The sequence below is a fragment of the Nematostella vectensis genome, chromosome 5 (assembly GCF_932526225.1).
Source record: "Nematostella vectensis chromosome 5, jaNemVect1.1, whole genome shotgun sequence".
In the NCBI taxonomy this organism is placed as follows: Eukaryota; Metazoa; Cnidaria; class Anthozoa; order Actiniaria; family Edwardsiidae; genus Nematostella; species Nematostella vectensis.
In genome coordinates, this window is record NC_064038.1 from 2,390,791 (window position 1) to 2,404,601 (window position 13,811).

General features: G+C 44.2%; 2 protein-coding genes across 5 annotated transcripts in view; one reads left to right on the plus strand and one right to left on the minus strand.

Moving 5' to 3' along the window:
* Positions 1-4,539, plus strand: part of LOC116610383 (centrosomal protein of 83 kDa) — a 35,557-nt gene extending 31,018 nt beyond the window's left edge. For 3 of the 4 annotated variants that reach the window (XM_048728141.1, XM_048728144.1, XM_048728143.1), the window contains 8 exons: positions 1-172; positions 454-543; positions 1,486-1,531; positions 2,020-2,089; positions 2,224-2,301; positions 2,708-2,773; positions 3,016-3,072; positions 4,095-4,539. In XM_048728141.1, coding sequence (XP_048584098.1) covers positions 1-172; positions 454-543; positions 1,486-1,531; positions 2,020-2,089; positions 2,224-2,301; positions 2,708-2,773; positions 3,016-3,072; positions 4,095-4,254 — 739 coding nt within the window. In that variant the 3' untranslated portion in view covers positions 4,255-4,539. The remainder of the gene's footprint in view (positions 173-453; positions 544-1,485; positions 1,532-2,019; positions 2,090-2,223; positions 2,302-2,707; positions 2,774-3,015; positions 3,073-4,094) is intronic. The other variant, XM_048728142.1, reaches the window with a different exon arrangement.
* Positions 4,470-13,364, minus strand: LOC5502948 (synaptotagmin-7). The gene is made up of 4 exons (XM_048728149.1): positions 12,937-13,364; positions 12,198-12,862; positions 6,745-6,883; positions 4,470-5,964 (listed from the first exon to the last, which is right to left on the minus strand). Exons 1-4 carry the CDS (start codon positions 12,944-12,946, stop codon positions 5,660-5,662), a joined length of 1,119 nt encoding a protein of 372 aa, XP_048584106.1. The 5' UTR covers positions 12,947-13,364; the 3' UTR covers positions 4,470-5,659.
* Between the last annotated feature and the right edge of the window lie 447 nt (positions 13,365-13,811).

The following is a 13,811-nucleotide window of genomic DNA, read 5'->3' on the forward strand; positions in this document are numbered from 1 at the left end:
ACCATCAAGCGTACGTATAGGTTCTGCACTCATTGGCGTGAATAACGAACAAAAGAACGAGCTGTATTCACTGAGGCAGTGCAATGAGCGATTAAGCGCGCGAGTAGCAGAGCTGCAAGAAGAGAGGGATTTCGCTATTGAAGATGCGCTTGACCTCCGAGAGGGAATTCAGGTATTTTACTATTTGGCATCGAGAAACCCTTCAAATACCGCACAACTTCGCAAAGGGAATTCAGGTATTTTACTATTTGGCATCGAGAAACCCTTCAAATACCGCACAACTTCGCAAAGGGAATTCAGGTATTTTACTATTTGGCATCGAATAACCCTTTGAATATCGCTCAACCTCGCAGAGGGAATGCAAAAGGCCGTTCGTGTCGTGGTAGTAGTGGTAATGTTTCGAAGAACGCGCTATCTACCAGTCTCTTAGCACAATTTGTATCTTTGTTTCAGCAACTGAAAGAGGCATTTGAAGATGAGATTGAGCGCGAACTTGAGCTCCAAAAAGAGCGCTTTGAACTAGAGAAGGTACGCATCCTTGAGGTACGTCAATCGCAATTCTTACTGTAGGCAAGTCGGTGTCTTTTGTAGCGCAGCAATTCTTACTGTGAGCAATTCGGTGTCTGTGGTAGCGCAGCAATTCTTACTGTGAGCAAGTCGGTGTCTTTGGTAGCGCAGCAATTCTTACTGTGAGCAAGCCGGTGTCTTTGGTAGCACAGCAATTCTTACTGTGAGCAAGTCGGTGTCTTTGGTAGCGCAGCAATTCTTACTGTGAGCAAGTCGGTGTCTTTGGTAGCGCAGCAATTCTTACTGTGAGCAAGTCGGTGACTCTGGTAGGGCAAGAACTCTTACTGTGAGCAAGTGGTGTCTTTGGCGGCGCAAATGAAAGGCATAGAAGGGCTTAGCAGGCAAGACGTCCACGTGCATTTGAGAACTAGGGTTGTAGCGAGTTCCTCCCATCATTTCCTTCGAGCCAGTCTGTCCTTTCAGGTCCCTAGTCCATAATATCAACATGCCCAGTAGGCGCTCGTGGGGTTAGTCTTCACTTTAGGTCGGATGAGCGCTCGGAGATAGTCCGGAGTCGCTCGTGCCTTCTGCACTTAAGCCATTGTCGCGCCTAATTTTGTGACTTTGTGAGCTTTCCGCCAAAGGAGAGATGGCTAGCCGCCTAGCCGCACGCCGTAGTTAATTTGCATATGATAACTATCAATCAGAACTATGCCTGCACCCCTTCTGCCCCACCTCACCCTCCCTTGGGAATCTCTGTCTGCGTGCCTATGTTACGTGTTTTTTTTTTATGGTTGTATAAGAGTCGAGTGTGATCATGTGATGAAATGGATTCTTAAAGAAGGATATCCTCATTGTTAAGCCGAACTTTTACCTTTGTAATCAAATTTTAATTCAAAGTCAGTTAACACAAGTTGAAGGTACAGAAGTGTTGACTAATCCCTTAAATTTAAGTTAAACTTTTATTGTTTTATACAGCACAAAGAAAATAAATTATCAAGAGACGACTCTCTGTCAGTATCAGGTTAGTCTATGTAAACGCCATTTGCATTGATAATCAACTCCCTGGGGATAATGATCGTTAGCTATATATTGGGTTAAAAATGGACCACACCCCGTCAGCTCGCTTGTGTTGCTCAAGTTCGGGCACCGTCCCACCACACCCCATTGAGAGGGCTGGGTTGATACTCTTTACTCTCATTACACAATTAACGCCATCCTTCGCCTGATCTTTACTTACCCAGACCAGAGCGTCCCCACTCTTTTTTACAGAGGCGTGGCAGGGGGTGGGGCGCAGGGGCCATGCGACCCCTAATATTTCACAAAAAGAAATGGCCATTAGGAGCGTGGCTTTGCCCCCAATATTTTTTAATATTTCCGTATCGCTCCCTTCATATTTGGAGGCCTGTGTTCACATGGGGGGGGGGGGGGGGGGGTTGGGTAGGGGATCTATTCAATTTAGATGGGATGTTTGTATTTGTATGAAAATGTGCATTCAATATTAAATTACAGGAGAAATCTCTAAATTTCAAGACGAGTTGAAGTGCTTGAGGGAAGATAAGCAAAATTTGGAAACTGAAAGGTGGGTTTCTCTGACTCAGGTGTTATTCTGTAGCGTCATATTATAGGTAACAGTCAAGACTTTTCTCTACCTCAAATCCATAAGCACTTGTTCATTCGCTTAACCACTGTTTCATTTGTTCATTTTTTTACAAGAAAAAACCTCGAATTTGAGCGGGACGAGCTTAGAAGACAAGTGGAAGAACTCTGTGAAAACAGGTCAAGAAGCCAGGAGTAAGTACTGTCTAAAGATTATCTGCAACCACAAACCGAAATTACGCAAATTGCTGATACTTTATTAACTATATTTGATGTATATCTCAGTTACTTGCTTGAATTTGCCGATGGAAATGAGATTTCTATCAATTTTTTGTTGTGCGGGAGCCCTGTGCTATAACAGTAAATGTAACAGAATGGACTCTGAGCCTCGATTTGAAGCTTTTTTTAAGAGCAGTGGAGCTTAATTCGGAAAAGGGCTATTCGCTGTATCAAACATCCCCTGCTCGAGGATCGAACAGTTTCCCTTTTGGAGCACCCGCAAAGCACGCTGGGTCTTTAAGATTCTTTTACCTTCCCGGGTGGTCTTCAAGTTGAGTGCGTTGATCGTTACCGTAGTAACCAGCTGTGTTTGTGCTCTCAGTAAAGGGGTTCAGGTTGACTTATATTTCCCAAGTCCGAAACGACGCGAGAACAGGGGACGAAAAAGGTAAGAATCGGGATTTTATTAAAGAAAGCATTTCATTATATTATTTCTGCCAGAACAATTTCAGATTTCATTGGCTTATCATGTATCACATGACTTAATCATTATCGATCTAAATCTCTTATTTACTTGGGGTGACTCAACGGCACTTGCCTTAATCTTATCAAGACACCTGTGACACGTTCGGTTCGCTATTTGATTGTTTGCTTCTTTGAATATCCAAGTTATTCCTTTGTTTTTCTTAGGAGTGCAAGTGTTGGCTATATCACACCCATTATCACACTAGACAATGCTGTCAACGGGTAAGTGAGGGAGATGGGGTAGGGCAAGTGTCAACGGGTGAGAGGGATGGGGTAGGGCAAGTTGCAATGGGTAAGTGAGGGGGATGGGGTAGGGCAAGTGTCAATGGGTAAGTGAGGGAGATGGGGAAGGGCAAGTGTCAATGGGTAAGTGAGGGGGATGGGGTAGGGCAAGTGTCAACGGGTGAGAGGGATGGGGTAGGGCAAGTTGCAATGGGTAAGTGAGGGGGATGGGGTAGGGCAAGTGTCAACGGGTAAGTGAGGGGGATGGGGTAGGGCAAGTGTCAACGGGTAAGTGAGGGGGATGGGGAAGGGCAAGTGTCAATGGGTTAGTGAGGGGGATGGGGTAGGGCAAGTGTCAACGGGTAAGTGAGGGGGATGGGGTAGGGCAAGTGTCAATGGGTAAGTGAGGGGGATGGGGTAGGGCAAGTGTCAACGGGTAAGTGAGGGGGATGGGGTAGGGCAAGTGTCAATGGGTAAGTGAGGGGGATGGGGTAGGGCAAGTGTCAACGGGCAAATGAGGGGGATGGGGTAGGCCAAGTGTCAACGGGTAAGTGGGGGGGATGGGGTAGGGCAAATGTCATCGGGTAAGTGGGGGGGATGGGGTAGGGCAAGTGTCAACGGATAATTGAGGGGTATGCGGTAGCTCTAGTGTCAACGGGTAAGTGAGGGGGGTGGGGTAGGGCAAGTGTCAACGGGTAAGTGAGGGGGATGGGGTAGGGCAAGTATCAATGGGTAATTAAGGGGGATGGGGTAGGGCAAGTGTCAACGGGTAAGTGGGGGGATGGGGTAGGGCAAGGTTCAACGGGTAGGTGAGGGGGATGGGGTAGAGCAAGTGTCAATGGGTAAGTGAGGGGGGTGGGGTAGGGCAAGTGTTAGCTATATCACACCTGTTTGTAAGGTTTTAAGAGCATTTCCTGATTTTGTACCACAATCCAGGGGGCGCTTATCCTCTCACTTAGCTCCTATCCAGCGGGCATTTATCCTACCACTGGCAAACTCTTAATGTTTGTTTGGTGTTCTAGGTCAAGAACATCCCCCGATCGAGTGTCTTCTCGTACGCCAAGCCCACGCGTACCGGGCATCGACTTTGTAACAAACGGTCAAATTTCTCCGAGACGAAGTCCTGACCCGAACCACGTGACGAGCGTTCATCGCACTGAAAACTTTAACGGAAATATGTAGCAGCAAAGCGAATCATCCACTGTGACTCTGAAGGTTTTGTGCGCATTTGAAAATTTCTGTGTTCTCCCAGGAATCCCTTTTTCCTAGGGGCAATACAAATTTTGCGCGAAAAGCAATGTGGCTCGAGTTTTTAACCATGTTGCTATTCGTTAACTATTCCAGTAACATCTATACCTTTTTTTCCCTCTATTTATAACCCAAAATGTAAATAGTAGTTGTTTTAATATTATTTATTTAGGTTTTTTTGCTACTATATACATTTTAATAAATGTGTTAAATCGCCTATCTCCAGAGCCAATTCCTTATTACTGTTCAATCCTCTTTCCGTCCGTTTTCGTTTCTTTTGCTCCCAACACACGTTGACGAGTTGATCAGTGAGTCTGGCAGCCGCCATTTTGTCATCCCAGCATAAGTGTGAGAAAACATCCATTACCGTCCGCTTATTAGGGAAAGCAATTGCAATACTTTTAATATAACTTGATAAATAAAGTATAATCTTTGTTTTAGATGGTTATTCCAAGATTCCAATTTTCATGAATATTGAATAGAAATAACCTGTGCCTGACTAGGACTCTTTAATCGAGCGTTTTAGCCAGTTTCACGATCATGCACAATACGCGCAAAAGCGAGGTCAATTCTATATTTACATCTCAATGTCTTAGTCTCTTCCGAAGGCGTCTCAAGTGAATTGGGAAAAAGGCTTTTTTTCGATTTCGGGCTTCCTGTGGAGTGTTCAAGAAAGAGTGGGGCCTGGGTTGGAAAGATCTCATTTCTTTTTTTTTTTCCCCTCCCCTTATTCCGGTCTCTGGTTCAACTCGCCACAGGAACCCCAATTAATAAAAAAAACTGAAAAAGTAAAAAACATTTGAGATGCCTGCGGAGGAGGCTAGTCTTGCAGTTTTCATGAAAATGCGCGCGCATCTGAATTGTTAAAAGCTAACGGAGGCCCGATTCATACGTCACGCCGCTGTCGTGCTGCACGGAAAAAACACGACACTGATTCATACGTCACGCCCCTGTCGTGCTGCACGGAAAAAGCACGAATGATTCAGACGTCACGACCCTGTCGTACTGCACGGCAAAAACACGACACTGATTCATACGTCACGCCCCTGTCGTGCTGCACCGTAAAAGCATGACTGATTCAGACGTCACGACCCTGTCGTACTGCACGGCAAAAACACGACACTGATTCATACGTCACGCCCCTGTCGTGCTGCACGGAAAAAGCACGACACTGATTCAAACGTCGAGCTTTTGATGCGCCGAATAAAATACCTTTATTTAATATGTGCAACAGAAACTTCGCGACGTATGAATCAACGTTGATAATCAATGTCAAACGTTTATAATCAATGTCAATCCTATATTTACATTTCCGTTTCCCTATTCCAATATACTCTATTTACTCCAAGGCGTGTGTCATGGCAACCTCTTTGCGCGAGTGTTTGTTTCTCATCATCTCGTCCCAGTGCTCCCTGGCGAAGCCGTTTGCGCGGGAACTGATGACTACTTCGCCGATGATGTCATCGCTCATTAGCAAGTCATGGTTCATGACGCGTAATGTGATGACGTAATCATTCACTCGACTCTTGTCAATGTCCAGTATAAACCCCTGGTTCCACACCGGGCTTAGCGACCGTTTGCATTTGGTACGCCGCGACTCGATGACTTTGTCGTCTATGCTTAGGATGACTTTGCAGTAAGGAGCTGCGGGAAAATCCAGTCCAATTCCCTTAAGCCCGGTGCACACGGTGGGGAATATTTCACGCGTGCACTTCGCTCACTGCCTCGCGAGGCCAAAACTCAAAGTGTGCGGACGTCGATTGAACGAAATTACGTCTTGAGAGCAACTAAGGCAAAATTCTCACTTGTTTGAACTGTGAGTTTCTGTGCTCGCGAGGCAGTAAGCAAAGTGCACGCGTGAAATATTCCTCGCCGTGTGCTCCGGGCTTCGGGCATTCAAGCTATAGGCTTGCGCGAAACCAAACGAAGCGCGCGCTGCATGACGGTAGTTACGGTAGGTTTCCCGGGCGAGTGCGCGCGCATGCTTATAGCTAGAATGGCCTATTAGCGAATTAACGAGGTGATCGCGATAGTTGCGTGCCCCCTTAATAACGGGACGTCCGTAATATTGGGGTATGATAAGTTCCAACAGATAATTATTATTAAAGAAAGATATTCGTACAAAGACATTCAAATGTCGGCAACAAAACAAACTAGCAAACCCTCGATTGGGGAGGGATCTTTGTGTGTTTTATCGCGTTAGTATTTTTATCGTATTACAGGTATCAGAATACCTCTGTGTATGTTGCTTAAAACTCGTTCCCAGAGGTTGTGTATTGTGGCTTTGATGGGATACCTATGTGTGTTGCGTTACTTGTGCGGTGTGCGTTACCTGTGCGATGTGTGTTGCGTTACCTGTGTAATGTGTGTTGTGTTACCTGTGCGATGTGTGTTGCGTTACCTGTGCGATGTGTGTTACGTTACCTGTGCTCTTGACTAGGCTGACTTTTGGTAACGCCGTTGCTTTCAGTACGATGATACTGATCCGGTTGGCCTGAGCCTCGTATCTGAGGGAGACAGACAGCTCGCCTCGTGAGTAACTGAACGAGCGCTGTCGAGATTGCTGTCACACAAATACAACATGTCAGTAGTGAAAAGTCTTCCGTGATTTCCTATAAAGGGGATATACCATCACAGTGCCGTAGCAGGCCTCGAAATATTGGGGTGTGGGGGCATACCAAAACATCAAGGAAATATTTGGGGCACAGCCACGCCTCTACTGGTCATTTCCTTATAAATATAGGGGGTAGGGGGCATACAAAAACATCAAGGAAATATTAGGGGCACAGCCACGCCTCTACTGGTCATTTCCTTATAAATATAAATATAGGGGGTGGGGGGCATACAAAAACATCAAGGAAATATTAGGGGCACAGCCACGCCTCTACTGGTCATTTCCTTATAAATATAGGGGGTGGGGGGGGCATACAAAAACATCAAGGAAATATTAGGGGCACAGCCACGCCTCTACTGGTCATTTCCTTATAAATATAAATATAGGGGGTGGGGGGGGCATACAAAAACATCAAGGAAATATTAGGGGCACAGCCACGCCTCTACTAGTCATTTCCTTATAAATATAGGGGGTGGGGGGCATACAAAAACATCAAGGAAATATTAGGGGCACAGCCACGCCTCTACTGGTCATTTCCTTATAAATATAAATATAGGGGGTGTGGGGGCATACAAAAACATCAAGGAAATATTAGGGGCACAGCCACGCCTCTACTGGTCATTTCCTTATAAATATAGGGGGTGGGGGGGCATACAAAAACATCAAGGAAATATTAGGGGCACAGCCACGCCTCTACTGGTCATTTCCTTATAAATATAAATATAGGGGGTGGGGGGCATACAAAAACATCAAGGAAATATTAGGGGCACAGCCACGCCTCTACTGGTCATTTCCTTATAAATATAGGGGGTGGGGGGGCATACAAAAACATCAAGGAAATATTAGGGGCACAGCCACGCCTCTACTGGTCATTTCCTTATAAATATAAATATAGGGGGTGGGGGGGCATACAAAAACATCAAGGAAATATTAGGGGCACAGCCACGCCTCTACTGGTCATTTCCTTATAAATATAGGGGATGGGGGGCATACAAAAACATCAAGGAAATATTAGGGGCACAGCCACGCCTCTACTGGTCATTTCCTTATAAAGATAAGGGATGGGGGCATACAAAAACATCAAGGAAATATTAGGGGCACAGCCACGCCTTTACTGGTCATTTCCTTATAAATATAAATATAGGGGGTGGGGGGGGCATACAAAAACATCAAGGAAATATTAGGGGCACAGCCACGCCTCTACTGGTCATTTCCTTATAAATATAAATATAGGGGGTGGGGGGGCATACAAAAACATCAAGGAAATATTAGGGGCACAGCCACGCCTCTACTGGTCATTTCCTTATAAATATAGGGGGTGGGGGGGGCATACAAAAACATCAAGGAAATATTAGGGGCACAGCCACGCCTCTACTGGTCATTTCCTTATAAATATAAATATAGGGGGTGTGGGGGCATACAAAAACATCAAGGAAATATTAGGGGCACAGCCACGCCTCTACTGGTCATTTCCTTATAAATATAGGGGGTGGGGGGGCATACAAAAACATCAAGGAAATATTAGGGGCACAGCCACGCCTCTACTGGTCATTTCCTTATAAATATAAATATAGGGGGTGGGGGGCATACAAAAACATCAAGGAAATATTAGGGGCACAGCCACGCCTCTACTGGTCATTTCCTTATAAATATAGGGGGTGGGGGGGCATACAAAAACATCAAGGAAATATTAGGGGCACAGCCACGCCTCTACTGGTCATTTCCTTATAAATATAAATATAGGGGGTGGGGGGGCATACAAAAACATCAAGGAAATATTAGGGGCACAGCCACGCCTCTACTGGTCATTTCCTTATAAATAAAAATATAGGGGGTGGGGGCATACAAAAACATCAAGGAAATATTAGGGGCACAGCCACGCCTCTACTGGTCATTTCCTTATAAATATAGGGGATGGGGGGCATACAAAAACATCAAGGAAATATTAGGGGCACAGCCACGCCTCTACTGGTCATTTCCTTATAAAGATAAGGGATGGGGGCATACAAAAACATCAAGGAAATATTAGGGGCACAGCCACGCCTTTACTGGTCATTTCCTTATAAATATAAATATAGGGGGTGGGGGGGGCATACAAAAACATCAAGGAAATATTAGGGGCACAGCCACGCCTCTACTGGTCATTTCCTTATAAATATAAATATAGGGGGTGGGGGGGCATACAAAAACATCAAGGAAATATTAGGGGCACAGCCACGCCTCTACTGGTCATTTCCTTATAAATATAGGGGGTGGGGGGGGGCATACAAAAACATCAAGGAAATATTAGGGGCACAGCCACGCCTCTACTGGTCATTTCCTTATAAATATAAATATAGGGGGTGTGGGGGCATACAAAAACATCAAGGAAATATTAGGGGCACAGCCACGCCTCTACTGGTCATTTCCTTATAAATATAGGGGGTGGGGGGGCATACAAAAACATCAAGGAAATATTAGGGGCACAGCCACGCCTCTACTGGTCATTTCCTTATAAATATAAATATAGGGGGTGGGGGGCATACAAAAACATCAAGGAAATATTAGGGGCACAGCCACGCCTCTACTGGTCATTTCCTTATAAATATAGGGGGTGGGGGGGCATACAAAAACATCAAGGAAATATTAGGGGCACAGCCACGCCTCTACTGGTCATTTCCTTATAAATATAAATATAGGGGGTGGGGGGGCATACAAAAACATCAAGGAAATATTAGGGGCACAGCCACGCCTCTACTGGTCATTTCCTTATAAATAAAAATATAGGGGGTGGGGGCATACAAAAACATCAAGGAAATATTAGGGGCACAGCCACGCCTCTACTGGTCATTTCCTTATAAATATAGGGGATGGGGGGCATACAAAAACATCAAGGAAATATTAGGGGCACAGCCACGCCTCTACTGGTCATTTCCTTATAAAGATAAGGGATGGGGGCATACAAAAACATCAAGGAAATATTAGGGGCACAGCCACGCCTTTACTGGTCATTTCCTTATAAATATAAATATAGGGGGTGGGGGGGGCATACAAAAACATCAAGGAAATATTAGGGGCACAGCTACGCCTCTACTGGTCATTTCCTTATAAATATAAATATAGGGGGTGGGGGGGCATACAAAAACATCAAGGAAATATTAGGGGCACAGCCACGCCTCTACTGGTCATTTCCTTATAAATATAGGGGGTGGGGGGGCATACAAAAACATCAAGGAAATATTAGGGGCACTGCCACGCCTTTACTGGTCATTTCCTTATAAATATAAATATAGGGGGTGGGGGGGCATACAAAAACATCAAGGACATATTAGGGGTACAGCCACGCCTCTACTGGTCATTTCCTTATAAATATAAATATAGGGGTGGGGGGCATACAAAAACATCAAGGAAATATTAGGGGCACAGCCACGCCTCTACCGGTCATTTCCTTATAAATATAGGGGGTGGGGGGGCATACAAAAACATCAAGGAAATATTAGGGGCACAGCCACGCCTCTACTGGTCATTTCCTTATAAATATAGGGGGTGGGGGGGGCATACAAAAACATCAAGGAAATATTAGGGGCACAGCCACGCCTCCACTGGTCATTTCCTTATAAATATAGGGGGTGGGGGGCATACAAAAACATCAAGGAAATATTAGGGGCACAGCCACGCCTCTACTGGTCATTTCCTTATAAATAAAAATATAGGGGGTGGGGGCATACAAAAACATCAAGGAAATATTAGGGGCACAGCCACGCCTCTACTGGTCATTTCCTTATAAATAAAAATATAGGGGGTGGGGGCATACAAAAACATCAAGGAAATATTAGGGGCACAGCCACGCCTTTACTGGTCATTTCCTTATAAATATAAATATAGGGGGTGGGGGGGCATACAAAAACATCAAGGAAATATTTGGGGCACAGCCACGCCTCTACTTGTCATTTCCTTATAAATATAAATATAGGGGGTGGGGGGCATACAAAAACATCAAGGAAATATTAGGGGCACAGCCACGCCTCTACTGGTCATTTTCTTATAAATATAAATATAAATATAAATATAAATATAAATATAAATATAAATATAAATATAGGTAGTGGGGGGGCACCAACCCCTCCCTGCTAGGGCCCTGCATCAGCTGTGTATCTAGTTTGTGTAAAGCGCAAAAGGTCAAGGTCTTATTACCATGCACGCCCGATGATCTAAAAGTGTACATGTCCCTCGTTACATTCATTTTCAGTAATACGTGTACCATGTGAGCCTGTTGTACGGCATGACTGGTTTTGGTGACCGTCAAAATGTCGAATGACCCTGAGAACCAAGTTTAAAGGATGTTTCTATGTAGTCACATTGACATACAATGAAAAGCTTAAAAAACGCACACCCTATACCCTGTTTTTCTTTTGTTTGTTTCTAAGTATCGTATGACTAAATCATTGTTAAAATCGCAAAAATAATGTTTTTTTTGGAATAGATTTCTTCTTTTTTTCGCAGAGGTTTCTTCAGCGGACACCAAAAAAAAGCGCTAAAGAACAAGAAACGTGACACGGAGAAAAGATCTGTTATCAGGGTAACCTGCCATCCTCCCCCCCCCCCCCCCCCCAAGATTGTGATCAAGGTCACCAGACCGGATGTTCTAACTCACAGCAAAAAACAAAAACAAAAAACCGCACTAGAAGGTAGAGAGATGGAATATTCAATTCACCGAATTTGGTTACTAATGATGATTATTGCAGTATTTTGTTGTTATCTCCAAGAAAGAAATATTGCGCATTATAATCTAACTAGGAAGTAAACAAAAGGCTAAAGATAAAATGGGATTCTAGTTAAAAATTGTCGCTGTTTCGCGATTATTGCCAATAATTCACATTTCCCCAAGATAAATTCAGTTAAATGGCGCAGATTTATGCAATCTGAAAAATATTACTGAACTACAGTTCCAAGACAACAAATGACCAGTAGGCATAAGTTGACTATAGGCTCATAAGGGCAAATTAAAGGCCGTTTTATATTTTCTTTGAGTGCGGTTACTGACTTTTTTTAAGAATATAATATGGAAAAAAAGACATTCAACCACCGTAAAGATTCGAATTCTTTAAACAAGCGCCTCTACCTCCCCCTAAAAGAAGCTTAACAATAGTACCACTTCATCTGTATCTTCATTTTATTTAGCTCGCATTGTCTCTTCCTAGATCTTTCCCTTACCATTGTGTTCAATTATTTCTAGATCTTACCCTTGCCATTGTGTTCATCAATTCCTAGATCGTACCCTTACCATTGTGTCCAGATCCCGCCATAAAATGGTTGCCTGGGTTGGGTGCCATTCTACATCTCGAAACGGGACACTCGTAAAACCAAGCATCTTACCGCGACTGAATTTATCGTAAGCAAACAGGCCCATACGTAAAGTTAAGTCCATCAAATCGCGCTCGGAATATCCTACAAACTCGAAGGTCTCATTAAAGATAGGCTGAGCCTCGTTGACTCGAATCTCCGTCTGGTAGAAATGCTCTGTGTCCGGTAATAATTGCAAGCGGACTTGAGAGTCAGGTGCTTTCCCGTACCACCGAGTGGGGATATTCAGCGCACAGATGATATGAACCAATAAGCGCATATCATGGAAGTTGTAGTACAGCGAGAACTGAAGTTTGCACGGCCTGGATATCGGGACGGCATCATCATCATCGTTTCCTTGAGAGGTATTCTTGCCGCCTCGACACAAGCTAGGCGAGCTGTAGGGTGTAGACGAAGCCACAGCGTCGGGAATCGCATCTGATTTCTCAGAGCTACTTTCCTCTGATTTATCTTGCTTTGTCTGGAAGCACCAGTGGAGTTTAGAGCTAAGGCACCCCTTGCAAACAGTCTTGCACAAGACGAGGAGTGATACACCGACCAAACAACCAGCTACACATCCTGTTATGGCCGCAAAGGTGAAGCTATCTGCAAACGAAAATTCGTCATGCATTATAAACTCAAACGAGTAAAATTCGCGGCTTCTAAGCGCGTCCACTTACCTGGTGTCATACCGCATCTAAAAAGAGCGTCGATGTCTTTTTTTTTTTTCAAATCTATGTCATTCTGACAAAGTGTACTGAGTACTTATTTAAGCTATACCCGTTACAGTGTGTCTTTATCCGTCGACTTCGCAAATAGAGAGGTATTTTCTTTGTTAATTTAGCGTAACCGAATGCTTAGGCCATGTCAAATAATTGACCTTGTCTCAGACGGACAGCGGATCTGCATAAACCATTCTCATATAAAATTACCACAATGAGTTAACAATAGGATTTGACAACTGGATTTCTATAGAACAAGCAGTCACAGTATTTGAATATTCCTTAATAAGAAATGACCCACTTTTGACCGCCAAGAGGGGGGTGGAAATGTGTAACCTATCATAAAATTTAAATCATACCGTAAATGCCACTTTTAGCGCCAAGCACCAAATAAGCGCCACCCCTTTATCTAGAGCGCCCCACTATGGCGCGTTTTCAGGGTCAAAATTAATGTTGCGTGTCACGCATGAAATTACTTACGAATTAAAACTTTATACGCATTATTTGATATTCAAATGAAAACTTTTCGCATTATTTGATTAACCTATTGAAACTTTTCGAATTATTTTATAATCGAACTAAAACTCTATGCATTATTTGGCTATTGGTTTAGCGCGTCGGCCTCTCACCGCTGTGGCCCAGGTTCGAATCCTGGCTCAAACTGGGGATTTTTTCCGGGTTCCTGCCTTGAATCGAATTTGTCACAAGTGAGTTGAAGTTATTCTCCCGTGTTTCCAGTCTTCTCGGATAAGGACACTAAACCGGAGGTCCCGTCTCTTCAAGCTGCACTACATTAACCTGAACCGAAGGGACGTAAAAGAACCACTGGGGAC